Source organism: Cydia pomonella, chromosome 21 (assembly GCF_033807575.1).
Source record: "Cydia pomonella isolate Wapato2018A chromosome 21, ilCydPomo1, whole genome shotgun sequence".
Classification (NCBI taxonomy): Eukaryota; Metazoa; Arthropoda; class Insecta; order Lepidoptera; family Tortricidae; genus Cydia; species Cydia pomonella.
The window spans coordinates 3,224,136-3,238,231 of NC_084723.1; the positions used below are offsets into that span (position 1 = coordinate 3,224,136).

Below are 14,096 nucleotides of genomic sequence, written 5' to 3' on the forward strand. Positions count from 1 at the left end.
ATTTGTTCTTGGGTCATGGGTGTTTTCTATGTATTTAAGTATTTATAAATATTTATATATTATATATATCGTTGTCTAAGTACCCTCAACACAAGCCTTATTGAGCTTACTGTGGGACTTAGTCAATTTGTGTAATAATGTAATATAATATTTATTTATTTATTTATTTATTGGCATAATGTAAATAATTACCCTAGGGAAGAGTAGTTTGGACTGCAGCCACGACAGGAAGTAGATGGGTAGAGAAGCACCATTCCTGCCGACGAGCGCCACCTTCACCGCGTTCTGCTCCACCTGATCAACAATACTAGTTGTACAACGAGGGCATAAAGCGATCCTTTTTTATCCGAGCCAATTTATTGGTCCAAGCGCAACGACGAGTTATACAGGGTGACCTTAGCCATTGGACAAACCTTGAAATCCCACGTAGGGTTACTTCTCAGGAATGCTCTGACGTTAATATTTCTTTAATTAGAACAAAAGATAAAAAAAAATCGAACAAAAGTTATTTGCAATAATCGACAACAAAAAAAACACACTGCATTAATCATTGGCAGTGTTTTTGACAATTTGTTAGAAATATTTGATAACGATGACATTTTTCAAAAGTCAGAAGCTTATTAGTGTCATAAATATGACACTAAAAAGGCATTCAATGTGTTAAACAAGTAATCTAGGAACAAAAACCAACAAAACAAACCTAAGGTAAAGCAGAGACGCTTTCCATACAGATTCTCGTACATTTGCCTGCCTGTTGCTATCTTTATTGCACGCGCATAATTATATCGCTGTCCCGCCCATGATACCGGTTGTTGATGTTAATGGGTGCGAGCGGGACAGCAATATAATGCGAGTGCAATAAAGATAACAACAGGTGGGTCAATGTACGAAAATCTATATATATATTTTTCAATAAACGGCAAAACCAGATTTTTTTTGGAAAACAGAGCGCGAAGCACGAACGAAGCATCTCTCCTTGGCTGTTCTCTAGGGATCTAAATTCTTTACCGATTCTAGCGAAATTTTGTGAGCAGGTACAATATATTTATTTGTAACTTTATTGCACAATAAAAATAAGTACAAATGGCGGACTCTACCAGTCAACCATAGGGTAAAACAGAAATTCTTGAATTGTTCGAGGTTTTTCAAAATTTGCCTCACCATGTCAAACCTATCCCGCAACGTCTTCTCCGTGACAATGCCCTTGTTGCGCGCGTCCTTCGGTATGCCTTTCAGCACGGTCTCCACCAGCTTATCATTTTTACCTGCAAGGAAAATGTATCGTAGAATGCGTTGCTGGGCTGAAATTAGGAATACAGGTATAGTATTACTGTATTACTCTACCTGTATTGAGCGAGAGCTGACGTCCACGAGGGTTCCTAATACATAGCCGTTAACCACTATACGAGTTTTCGCCCGGGAGGCGATTGGTCATGGAAATCTGTTCCTGTCTCGCGGTCTATTATGGTATGGCTGTACCGCCCATGGTACCGGCGGTCAGTGATAACAATATATAGATTCGGACCCGGGTACGTCCTTAAACTACAGCCAAAAGAGAGGTATGGGCATTGTGAATGTCATCTCGCTTTGTGTGGTAGGGCACAGCTCAGCGGATGTCATTCCAGATCTATTGCAGAGCCCAACTGGGGAAGTATCTCCACCTTACAGAAAACCGCAGCCAAATAACACCCCTACCGACCCTACTCATAGTATTGTGTTTCTGTGTGTTGGGGGGGGGGGGGGGGGTCAGCAACGCGCATGTAACTCCTCTGGAGTTGCAGGCGTACATAGGCTACGGAGACTGCTTACCACCAGGCGGGCCGTATGCTTGTTTGCCACCGACGTAGTATAAAAAAAAAATTGATGATGTCATTCACAACGACGCGTGCCTTGACTCGTATTGTCAAGTTCTTAAAGGTGAGATTTGTAAAAATTTTTGCGTCATCGTGGATGACACGAACTATACAGCCCAATGCAAATAAATAAAAAAACCGGGCAAGTGCGAGTCGGACTCGCGCACGAAGGGTTCCGTACCATTACGTTAGGTTTCTTATAATATGTTTATGTTTTTATTATTTTTGTATTTTACTTTTATATCCATATTATGAAAACCTAGTCTAAGATGAAAGCAAAATATTAGCAAAATAGTAATTTATGCAACAGTTGCATAAGGGTCAAAAAAGGCGAGTGGTGTGAGTTACAATGTGAGCCGGAGCCGAAGGAGTAGGCGAACATTGTAAAGGAATACGCCACGAGCATGTTTTGACCTACTTATACAATGTTGCATACAATACTTTTCCTACGAGTCAACAAAAATAAATCTTAATTTAGGTAAACAAAGCAAAAGTATATAGGGACCGTGCGCGTTGGAGGGTCTGCCATCTTGTGGCCTGAATCGGAACCATAAATATGTACATTTACACGTCACGTGTTTTCTTGTGCATAGTAGGTTCTGCCATCTTGTAGGCTACATCGGAACAATGAACGTCACATTTACGCCTCGGGCCAAAAATCTGACTGCTCCAGTGCTGCCTCCTACAGTTCATGCACGCTCCCTATAGCCAAGACGCGCGAGCACACCTTGTTACGCGCCCGGCCCGCCGGTCCGCGACACCTTCTCGTAACTCATGAGGCCCTGGTACTTGCTCTTTGCTAAATTAAATTTTTGGACAGTTTTTTTCTCGATTTTGGCCACAGGAGCCTACGGAGACTAACAAGCAACGCTAAGCGGTCTTCGTAGTCTATGGGTGTTGCTATATTACGGAAGTTACATGCGTGTTTCTGACTTATGAAGCAATTGTTTTTACTATGCAACCAAATGAATATTTTGTTGGCAGCAATGCACTTAGTTTAAAACTGTATTCGTTTTGGTTTTGTTAGGTTGGTAGCCATTAATCGCAGTAACGTTAAGTGGCTGATAGACGGGCGAGTAAGTTCGCGAACTTATGGCTCAATGACTTTTTTCGCTTGTGAAGTACGCGTACTTAGGCTGACACACGAGCGAAAAAGGTCGTTGAGCTGTAAGTTCGCGAACTTACTCGCACGTCTATCCGGGACTTTATAGCGTATAAAAGCACAAGAGCTTTTATGAGGAATAGACAATATAGACTTTTCTTGAAACCTTTTATGTATGTTCTTATATTCGTGTTAATGAATGCATAAATGACAGATAACAGTAGAGGAGTAGGAGAAAGTATAATAATAAAGCAGTGCCCCCTACCGGCCTTCTCCAGCGCCTGCAGCTCCCGGTCCACGGGCACGCGGGCGGCGGCGCGGCGCGTGGCGGCCAGCAGCGCCTCGGCGGCCGCCCACAGCGACTGCGAGCGCCGCGCTTCCGCTTCGGCTTTCGCGCGTTCTGACAAATACGAAATAGTACAGTCGAGGAAATTGATTCTTTAGCAGGTTGCGGTTCACTTTACACTGGAAAGCTCGTAGCATAAGTAAGTACAACCAAATTTACTTAAACCGCAAATTGCTAAAGAATCAATTTCCTCGACCGTACATTACGATACGAGTGCGAAAAATAGGAAATTCTAAACGAGTGGCGATAAATTGAAACACGACCGAAGTGAGTTTTTAATCGACACGAGTTGCCTTACCTTACCTATTCACACACATGTGCAATACATATCGTACAACGTTTTACAGTACATATGGTGCTAGTTTACCGCACTAGTGCGAAAATTAGCATATTACGTTACTGTGTCGAACATTTAAAAGGCCATATGTACTGTAAAACGTTACAGTACATATGGCCTTTTAAAACGCCCTGTAAAACGTTGAAGCGCTGGTGGCCTAGCGGTAAGAGCGTGCGACTTGCAATCCGGAGGTCGCGGGTTCAAACCCCGGCTCGTACCAATGAGTTTTTCGGAATTTATGTACGAAATATCATTTGATATTTACCAGTCGCTTTTCGGTGTTGGAAAACATCGTGAGGAAACCGGACTAATCCCAACAAGGCCTAGTTTATCCTCTGGGTTGGAAGGTCAGATGGCAGTCGCTTTCGTAAAAACTAGTGCCTACGCCACATCTTGGGATTAGTTGTCAAGCGGACCCCAGGCTCCCATGAGCCGTGGCAAAATGCCGGGACAACGCGAGGAAGAAGAAGAAGATGTACTGTAAAACGTTGTACGATGCATGTGCGTATAGGTAATTCGCAACTCGTGTCGATTTAAAACACTCCCTTCGGTCGTGTTTTAATTTATCGTCACTCGTTTCGAATTTCCTAATTTTCGCACTTGTATCATAATGTACTATTAACTCCTTGGAGTCCCACGAGCTCGATATCGCACATGCGATTTCATGGAAAATGTGTAAAAAGTCAAAAACCCTTTTTAACACATTCACTACCAGTGAACCGTTACGCAGGTTCTCTATTCGTGGGCGCATTTCGCTTCTTTTCCCGTTTTCGGCTACGCTCGTAATGCGTAGCTGGCGTTGGCACTGAATGTGTTGCCAGCTAAATTTACACAAATACGATAGCGGCCAAAAAATCTACCATATTGCTATTTTTTTTAAATTCGAGACAATAGACTTTATATAAACAATGATTGAATCATGATAACGACCATATAAAATTACATCCTTAAGTCCCACTGTACGTGTTCAATTCGACTTTTAATTATTATTATTTATTTTTTTGTTGTTGTTTTCCTTTTTGCCACCTACCGTATATTCTATTTTTATTGTCTCCGATACCCACAGATTGTCTGGAAGAGTCCTGTTACCTCCTATCAAATTGTCTTTGTTTGTTTCTGTGCATTTATTGGAAGCTATGTGAAGTGAGCAATAAAGAGTATTGTACGTAGCAGTAGTAGTAATTAATTAGAACACTAATAATTCGGTAAAAAATAATAATATAAAATTTACATACTATAATTAACATAAACTGCAAAAATTAAATAAAAAAAAAAAAACAAAAAAATAAGCACTATAAAAATATCGCTCCCACACCCCGAGCGTGGTTGAATGCATGCACTTACTTAGCCACGTCCACGCTCTTTACATCCGCGCAATTCTGTTCGTCTTATCTTATCTACTGCGAGCTGACTGCGACTTGCATCGCGCAGCGCGGTACGCTCCTAGCAATAGCAACCACACTTCTTGAACTTGTTTTGCATGTTTTTGTTCTACCTGACACACACCACTTTTATTATATTAGATTGTATTTCTACTACTTACTAGCGCGGCACCATTATTTATGTATTTACTTTTATCGCTCACTAATTTAATTTGTAATTGATTGTTGTTTTTTCTCATATAAGTGAATAATTGTTATTCTTTTGAGAAATAAATCTTTAAACGGAACAAGCAAACACAATACGGATTGGGAACTTCAGACAAACCTAATAATATGTATGTTATAAATATTGAATTTCTAATTTTAAAACACTCAACAGCGAATCTTACTAACAATAAAAACGATTCCTTACATTTTATTTAAAAAAAAATTGTATGACAACTATATACATAAACGCAATGTTTCAGTACCTAAATTTTCTTGATCTTCCATACATTTAGGATAATGTAATGTGACGTCACATCACATTATCATTTCGTTAGAGGCGTTTCAATCGTCGAGTGCGAGCTTTGTGTTGCTTAAATGCCATATATATATAGACATTTGATCTATGGAGTGTGGAATTAAAAGGAGTGAAATCTCTTATGGTAGAACTGTTTCAAAAGTGTCCAGCTTTCAGCTATAAAGAATAGTTCCAAATCTTTCTAAAGTAGCGCTAGAGTAGCTAAGAACCTAGGCGTTATTGACGCAGTGAAGTGTGCTGTCTATGATTTGTTTTTGATTTTTCAAGTATTCTAGGTATTGTAGCGCCACCTATTATTTAAGGTGGTTTGTTGATGACACTTTTTGGTATATGAAGATTTCATTCCTTACCTCCACTTTCCATAATTTGATCCTCAGGAAAATCAAGATTGACTGACATTATTTACAAAAAAACTGTCAAGTAGCCAATTGTCATAATGATAATGATTATAGTATTATATTACTATATTACTTCTGGATGAGATTATATTACTTCTGGATGAGATTAGCTCAGGACCGGAGCAAATAGCGTACTCAAATTGAGGCCTGTGCTCAGCAAAGTGATACAGACTGATGTGATATGGTACTCACGTTTCAATGTCTGCTCGATGGCCTGCAGCTTGCCGGCCATGGCGGCCAGTTCACGCTTGAAGATGACCCGCTCCTTCTCCACCTGTTCGGACACTTGGCGGCTGAATTTGGACATCACCTGAAACAAACAGAACGTTTGAATAACTTTAACCAGATTATATAGTAGTTGATCAAATAAGGCAATCTTAAGGCAAATTCGGCACATCTTTTGGCCATCAACGCGCAAATGGCATTGGATTGGGCATATCCTGAGGAAGCCTTACATCTACCTACTACACACCCACCCACACCTACCCACTACAATTCTACAATAAGTCTCTTCTCGAGATCGATCTATTCTCAAAATCCCGCGCCCAGTTCAAGACAGCAGTCACAAATTTATATAGAAATAAGATCATATATACCTAGGTAACTTTTCCTTCCTATTTAGTTACATATATACAAAGTCTAAGTAATTAGTTTATGTGCATACGTATATTATACACTAAGTCTCTCTAAATACTTGTAATGTTGTAAACCGCATGTTAGTCTTAAGTATTAAGTGGTATTAGGTATATGTTCTTCGTGAGATACGTATATGGAAGCATCTGTATTTAAGGACATTTATGCTATTTAAGTATTTTTTGTTCATGCCATGTATGTTTTCTGTGTATGTATGTATGTTTCTCCTCAATAAATAAATAAATAAATAAATAAATACCTATCCAAGGCGGCCCTGACCTGGAAGATGCCCGGAACACGGAAACATGGTCGCCCTAAATCTACTTGGCGCCGCTCCGTGGAGCAAGAGTTGGGTGTACTGGGGATGCGGTGGGTGGAGGTTACCCAAGCTGCCCGGGACCGGAGTCAGTGGAAGAAAATGGTTCGAGCCCTACACCCCAGCAGGGGGTAACAGGATGAAAAGAAAAAAGAAAGAAGATATAGTAGTTGATTCCCTTGAGTGTCAAAATATACGTTGTTGGCGACATAACCGGCCGTATCTTTTTTTTACCTTAAAGGAACTCTACAGTCTCAGCTCTACAGTCAGTAGGTACATGGTTTTAAATTCAACTCGATACCTTCACGCGTCCCCGAGATAGGGTCTTGACAGACAGACGAACGGACGGACGGACAACAAAGTGATCCTATAAGCGTTCCGGTTTTTTCCTTTTGAGGTACGGCACCCTAAGAAGGAAAAAAAACATTTAAATTGTACCTCTTGTTCCTTCCTCGCGAGGGCGGCCTGCATGACTTCCTGTTGGACCTCGAACTGTTTCTTGAGCTGCTCCTTCATCTGCCGCGCAGCCTCCGCGTGGACCTCCAGGATCTGACATACAAACCATTTTATCAACACACTACTTTAGTTTTTAATTAAATTTGAAATTAGTTTTATCGCCGACAGTACTTTTTTTTTCAATAACACAAACATTTTTTTTTATTCACTTAAATACTTTATTGAATTCAATAATTTAAAGTGGGTCTAATTTAGCTTGCAAGATTTGATTCGAACGTACATACATAAATTGCAGGTTAAATAAATTCTTGTCAAATGCTTGAAATGTCTATTGTGAATATTATATTTAGAAATTGGTGCCTTTTTACGAAACTTTAGTAACAAGGTTATATTATTATATTATTTTAAAATTTTAGTCTAATGTTTGTGAAAATAATTATCATAATACCTTTTTATTGAATTCCTTGTCCTTTTCCAACTGCTCCTTCTTAATCATGTCCTCGACTTTAGCTTCGATCAGCTTTTTCTCGTCGTGACCTGTAGAAAAGTAAATAAAATTAACCAAATCAAACCAAATATTTGTAAAAAAATGATGAAAATATAGTAGTAGAAAGAAAAGAGTATACAGTAACTTAATACATTAATATTTATTAATATTTTTTTATTGTTTCTTGCCGGTCCATATTGGGATACCCTCGTCCAATTGAGGGGGGATTTAAATAAAAGTAAATAAAAGTAACCAAACCAAATATTTGTAAAAAAATGATGAAAACATAGTAGTAGAAAGAAAAGAGTATACAGTAACTTAATACATTAATATTTATAAAAAAATTTTTTATTGTTTCTTGCCGGTCCATATTGGGATACCCTCGTCCAATTGAGGGGGGGATTTAAATCTTCTCGGGTCAGAGGTGTAGGGTTAGAGCCGGTGTAGCTTTATTTGACGTTCATAAGCGCATTGTAATATGCCTACTTGAATAATAAACTATCTTTCTCTTTATCATTAGAGTTTGTGTCAAGTACAGTAGTACTGATTTTGTGCAGACTTGTTTATGAGGTTGACCCAATGAATAATCAAAGTTTGTGGCCTCGAGCGCCGATCACATCAAATCAAGAAATCCCGCGTAAATTTCGTGTTTTTTTAGATTTGAGCGATTATAACTCTAAAGGACTAGTTTTTGATAGTGCCTTCTCAGGGAGTTTATAAAATAGACAAAATTTGCTATAATCGTAGACTAGAATTGTCTCTGTAAACCTAATAGTTTCTGAGATAAAGCCTTTCAAAGTTTATAATTTTTGCTAACTTGAATTACTAGGGTAAGCAAGTGCAGTAAGTATGCACTTTTCTCTCCGGCGATGCCGCTTGACTCGATTGTTCGTACACGTCTGAAAATATCGATACGGAAAATGTGCCAAAAATATGTATACACTACCTTAATATATGGGCAATAAAGTTGTGTATACATATTTTTGGCACTTTTTTCGTATCGATATTTTCAGATGTGACCGTACCGCCAAAGAAAGCTGATTTGGCCCGGTAGCCACGTGATCGTACCTTGCCTACCCCCAAAAAAGAGGGGGGAAATGGTCGGCTAAGCAGGTCCAATTTATGCTATATTTCTTCCTGCTCTTAGCAACTAGGCTAAGTTATATATCATTTTCATATAATTGAGAGAAGTATGTAGGGCCGCCCTAAAATTCTGTAGTATACTTACATTCAATAGCTCGGTTCATTTTGAGTTCTCTAACTGTTTGCAACTCGGCGATTTCATTTTGCAGATACGCCACCTGCAAAGTTTGGTTTTGAATTCTGGTTCAATACAGTCAAGGTCTAAAAATGTCATAACTGGCCCTTTAAGGCCGTCCCCGGTCTGAAAGACCTCGCGCGTTCCACCGCCCTCGACCCCCTTCCTCGTTATTCACCTTGACAACTTGAATTTGCTCAAGCAAACAAATTCTTGCGTCCGTTCTCTCACTTGAAACTCACTATAAACTTAAATTAACAGTATCCTATCATTCAAAATTCAAAAGGGGACGATAAATCCACAGAGAATAATTACACAGCGCTGGTGGCCTAGCGGTAAGAGCGTGCGACTTGCAATACGGAGGTCGCGGGTTCAAACCCCGGCTCGTACCAATGAGTTTTTCGGAACTTATGTACGAAATATCATTCTATATTTACCAGTCGCTTTTCGGTGAAGGAAAACATCGTGAGGAAACCGGACTAATCCCAACAAGGCCTAGTTTACCCTCCGGGTCGGAAGGTCAGATGGCAGTCGCTTTCGTAAAAACTAGGGCCTACGCCAAATCTTGGGATTAGTTGTCAAGCGGACCCCAGGCTCCCATGAGCCGTGGCAAAATGCCGGGACAACGCGAGGAAGAAGAAGAAGAGTAGAAAAAATGGAATAGTAATATAGAAACCTGTCGGAGCGTGTACAGCAGCAGCAGGTCGGTGTCGCCGCGCACGTCCAGCTTGCGAGCGCCCAGGTCCAGGCCGGGGAACAGGGCCTGCAGCTCGCGCTTGTACGTCTGGCGCGCGTGCTCCACCTGCCACGACGATATAAAATAAATACCGACCAAGAGCATGTCGGGCCACGCTCAGTGTAGCTCCGTAGTTACTCTTCCGTCACAATAAGTTAAACTGGAGCTTAAAGTATAGTAAATTGTTAACCAAGGGATGAAACGGTACCTTTCACCCGAGTTAAAAGAAATAGGCAAATTTGCATAATCAGTACCTAATTAAAGTAAGTCTTTTTACTATGAAGGGAAAACTTTTTGCGATAACTCAAAAACAGCTAAACTGATCATGTCCGCTATAGATTCATTTAATGTCTTTCTTAAGGTTTTCTCTTCACGATTTTTTTCATATTTTTTGGACCTATTGTTCAAAAGTTAGAGGGGGGGACACATTTTTTTTTCGGAGCGATTTGATCCGAATATATTCACTTTAACAAAAAATGTTTACTGAAAACCCCTATTAGTTTTGAAAGACCTTTCCAATGATACCCCACACTCTAGGGTTGAAAAAAAAAATTCACCCCCACTTTACGTGTAGGGGAGGTACCCTAAAAAAAACAATTTTTAGATTTTATTGTACGACTTTGTCGGCTTTATTGATTTATATATCCATGCCAAATTTCAGCTTTCTAGCACTAACGACCACGGAGCAAAGCCACGGACAGACAGACAGACAAACAGACAGACGGACATGGCGAAACTATAAGGGTTCCGTTTTATGCCATTTGGCTACGGAACCCTAAAAATGAAAAAAAAAAATGAAAAATATCTTTATTATCTATTTACAGACATAGTAGGCATTTGCTGGGGCCTCTCTTTAGGCTTACAAGGCCTGTGTTGAGACGTCCCGCTCCTCCACAACCGTAATTACTTGTAGTTACATTATATATAAGCGGTGGTGGCCGAGTGGATATGACGTTCGACTTTCAATCCGGAGGTCGCGGGTTCAAATCCTGGCTCGTACCAATGAGTTTTTCGGAACTTATGTACGAAATATCATTTGATATTTACCACTAGCTTTTCGGTGAAGGAAAACATCGTGAGGAAACTGTTGGTTTGGAGGTTAGGAGGCAGGAAGATAAACAAACGTGCTCGCTTATAGAAGTCCTATAATCAACTGATCGCTCGGCCGTTGGACGCAGCCAGCGGTTCTTAGCCTATACGTACATCCATATACTTATAGCTATAACATCCCTCCACCCTTAGTCTAAAAATATTTCTTATAATTAACTACGTTACGGGGCCGTTTTGATCGCTCCTCACATGGTCGGTCAGAAAGCTTAGAAACCGGCGCCGCGGTATTTGCCGGCGGAGGCGGCGTCGCGCCGACCTGGAGCGGCGGCGGTGCCTCGGCGTCCTGGAATGGTGAAGGATTCGCAGGGGCGACCTGACTCGCGCTACTGGTGGCAGCCAGAGTCAAACCCTCTTCGCAGTCGGCCCAGTTGTTAGAGGCGGCAGGGTCAGATGCTGTCGGCGCATCCACTGTCGATGTGGATTCGGACTGAAGTTGCTGACTGGAACCCGCAGACGTGGATGACAAAATGATGGCCGGCATATCCATCTCATTTAGCGCAAACTGACCAGTATTACCACTCTCTCTGTCGCGCCAATTCTGAACGTTCTCCCCTTTATACTTTAAAAGTTGATTTGAATGTTTTTTTAACACAGTATTGCAATCGAGTAAGCTAACTAGGTAAACGGTAGCACCGAGTCTTTTTACTATTACACCTTTCACCCAACTCGTTTTATGAGCTTTAAAAATCTTAACTAAAACTATTTCTTTATCTAAGAACTCCACGATACGATTTCCACCATAACTAATAGCCTGCGAGCACTGTTTTTGTTTCACAACTTCGTCGAGTGTTGCGTTAAGAGGAGGTGGCTGTTTACATTTTAATAAGTCTAACCTGCTACGTAGCTTGGTGCCGAATAAGATTTCGGCAGGTGATTTTCCTGTTGTACTGTGAATGGAGTTTCTATAATTGAATAAAAATTCATTCAATTTACACGGCAAATCTCTCTTGTTATAGCCGGATGCTATTATACCCTTAATAGCATTTTTAACAATTTTTACAAATGATTCTGCTTGCCCGTTACTTATAGCGTTGTACGCCGGTGATGTTACATGTGCTATGCCATTTAAACTGCAAAAATCCCTAAACTGAGCGGAAACAAAAGAACTCGCGTTATCCGAGCATATTGTACGAATTAAACCAAATCTCGACATAACATCGCACAGTTTCTCAATCACGACTTGAGTACTCGACCCCGAGGATATGTCATAACATTCTACCCATTTAGAGTAGGCATCGACAATTATTAGGTAAAGTTTGTTATTTATAGGTCCTAGCATGTCTACATGTACGCGATACCAAGGCTGAGGAGGGAACTCCCAGCAGGCAAGGGGCGCGCGGGGAGGGGAGGGCCGCAGCCCGGCGCAAACGGTGCAGCTGGCAACAAAACATTCGATTTCAGCTGCCATGCCTGGCCACCAAAACCGGTTGCGCGCTTCTAATTTCATCTTAGTGCTACCTAAATGACCCCTATGCAGTTCTGAGATTATTTGTTTCCGACAATTTGTTGGAATTACGACCTTGTGTCCACGTACTAAGCACGAGTTTTCTAATGATAGTTCATGTCTGCAACTGTAGTACGGCGTTAAGCGCTTATCGCTATTCTTTTGTGGCCAACCATTTAGCACGTTATGTATAACATCTGTTAGTAATGAATCAGATTTAGTGTAACATTTTATGTCATCTAGGCTCAAAAAGCGAACACCGTCGTAGACAAAATTAATATAAGTTGCTTTATCTAACAATTCATCGTCGTGGTTAGTATACGTGTCTGTGGCACAAGTCGTGGCACGGCTCAAAAAATCAGCTGTGTTGTGGGCACTGGTTACGTATTCTAACTTAAAGTTATATGAGGCTAGAAATATAGCGTAGCGTTGCAACCTGTTAGCTGTGACTTCCGGTATGCCTTTGTTTGGGTTAAAAATTGATAGGAGAGGCTTGTGGTCAGTTCTTAATACAAAAGGAGTGGATCGACCGTACAAGTACTGATGGTACTTGCGAATACCATAGATAATAGAAGTAGCTTCTTTTTGTATTTGACTGTATGATTTTTCAGCTGAGGTGAGCGAACGAGACGCATATGAAATTGGTCTTTCAGGGCAGCCTTTTTCTTTTTGGGATAAAATGGCTGCCAAGCCAGTTGGTGACGCGTCAACTGTCAGAAACAAATCTGCATCCGGATTGAAGTGTGCTAAAACTTCATCAGACGCCAGTATATTTTTTATGTTCGTTACTGCCATCTCGTGTTTGGCTTCCCATGACCACGGGGTGTTTTTTTGCAATAAAGAGTGCAAAGGTTGCAAGATGGATGCGGCATTTTTAACAAACGATCTGTAATAATTTACTAGTCCGAGAAAAGACTTCAATTCTGTTACGTTAGAAGGAGTATTCGCCTTTAGAATGGATTTAATTTTATCAGGCGATTTATGGAGTCCGTTACGATCGATTATAAATCCTAAATATGTAACGGAGTCTCGGAACAGGGAACATTTGCTACTCTGTAGCACTAAGCCTGCATCCTGCAAACGTTTGCATACTTCTTGCAGCCTATGCAAATGCTGGTCATGATTTTCCCCAGTGACCAAAATGTCGTCCTGGAACAAAAGGACCCCCGGTATACCGGACAAGAGGCTTTCAATTGTACGTTGAAAAATAGCCGCTGAACTAGACAAGCCAAAAACGAGCCGTGTGAACTTATATAAACCCTTATGAGTGTTTATGCATGTTAACATCTGCGACTCCTCGCTCAGCACTAACTGATTATAGGCACGGGATAAATCCAGCTTTGAAAATTGCTGCCCGCCGTGCAATTTCGCAAACAATTCTTCAATTCTAGGGAGGGGATACTTCTCAACTTCTAATTGTTTATTAAGTGAAACCGAGTAATCTGCACATATCCTGATTTTGCCGTCCCTTTTGAGCACAGGTACTATGGGACTTGCGTATTCGGAGTAGCTTACGAGTACCAAAATTCCAAGGTTTACCAACCGGTCTATTTCACTTTCCACCATGTCACGGAGGGCAAAGGGTATAGTTCGGGCTTTATAAAAAATTGGCCTCGAATTAGGTTTTAAGTTAAGAGTGACAGCTACACCTTTACAACACCCTAATTCCTCAGAAAATAAACTTGGATACTTAACGGCTAACTCACTTAAGGCCG

General features: G+C 40.7%; 1 protein-coding gene across 6 annotated transcripts in view; it reads right to left on the reverse strand.

Moving 5' to 3' along the window:
- The window catches only part of LOC133529742 (MICOS complex subunit Mic60-like), a 42,467-nt gene that overhangs the window by 9,895 nt on the left and 18,476 nt on the right, over positions 1–14,096 (reverse strand). For 5 of the 6 annotated variants that reach the window (XR_009801195.1, XR_009801194.1, XR_009801198.1 and 2 more), the window contains 8 exons: positions 9,768–9,893; positions 9,062–9,134; positions 7,795–7,883; positions 7,329–7,439; positions 6,134–6,251; positions 3,221–3,355; positions 1,162–1,265; positions 193–294 (listed from right to left, as the gene is read on the reverse strand). Coding sequence is in view for 1 of the 6 variants with exons in the window: in XM_061867542.1 (XP_061723526.1) it covers positions 193–294; positions 1,162–1,265; positions 3,221–3,355; positions 6,134–6,251; positions 7,329–7,439; positions 7,795–7,883; positions 9,062–9,134; positions 9,768–9,893 (858 nt within the window). In the remaining 5 variants the exon portion in view is untranslated. The remainder of the gene's footprint in view (positions 1–192; positions 295–1,161; positions 1,266–3,220; positions 3,356–6,133; positions 6,252–7,328; positions 7,440–7,794; positions 7,884–9,061; positions 9,135–9,767; positions 9,894–14,096) is intronic. The other variant, XR_009801196.1, reaches the window with a different exon arrangement.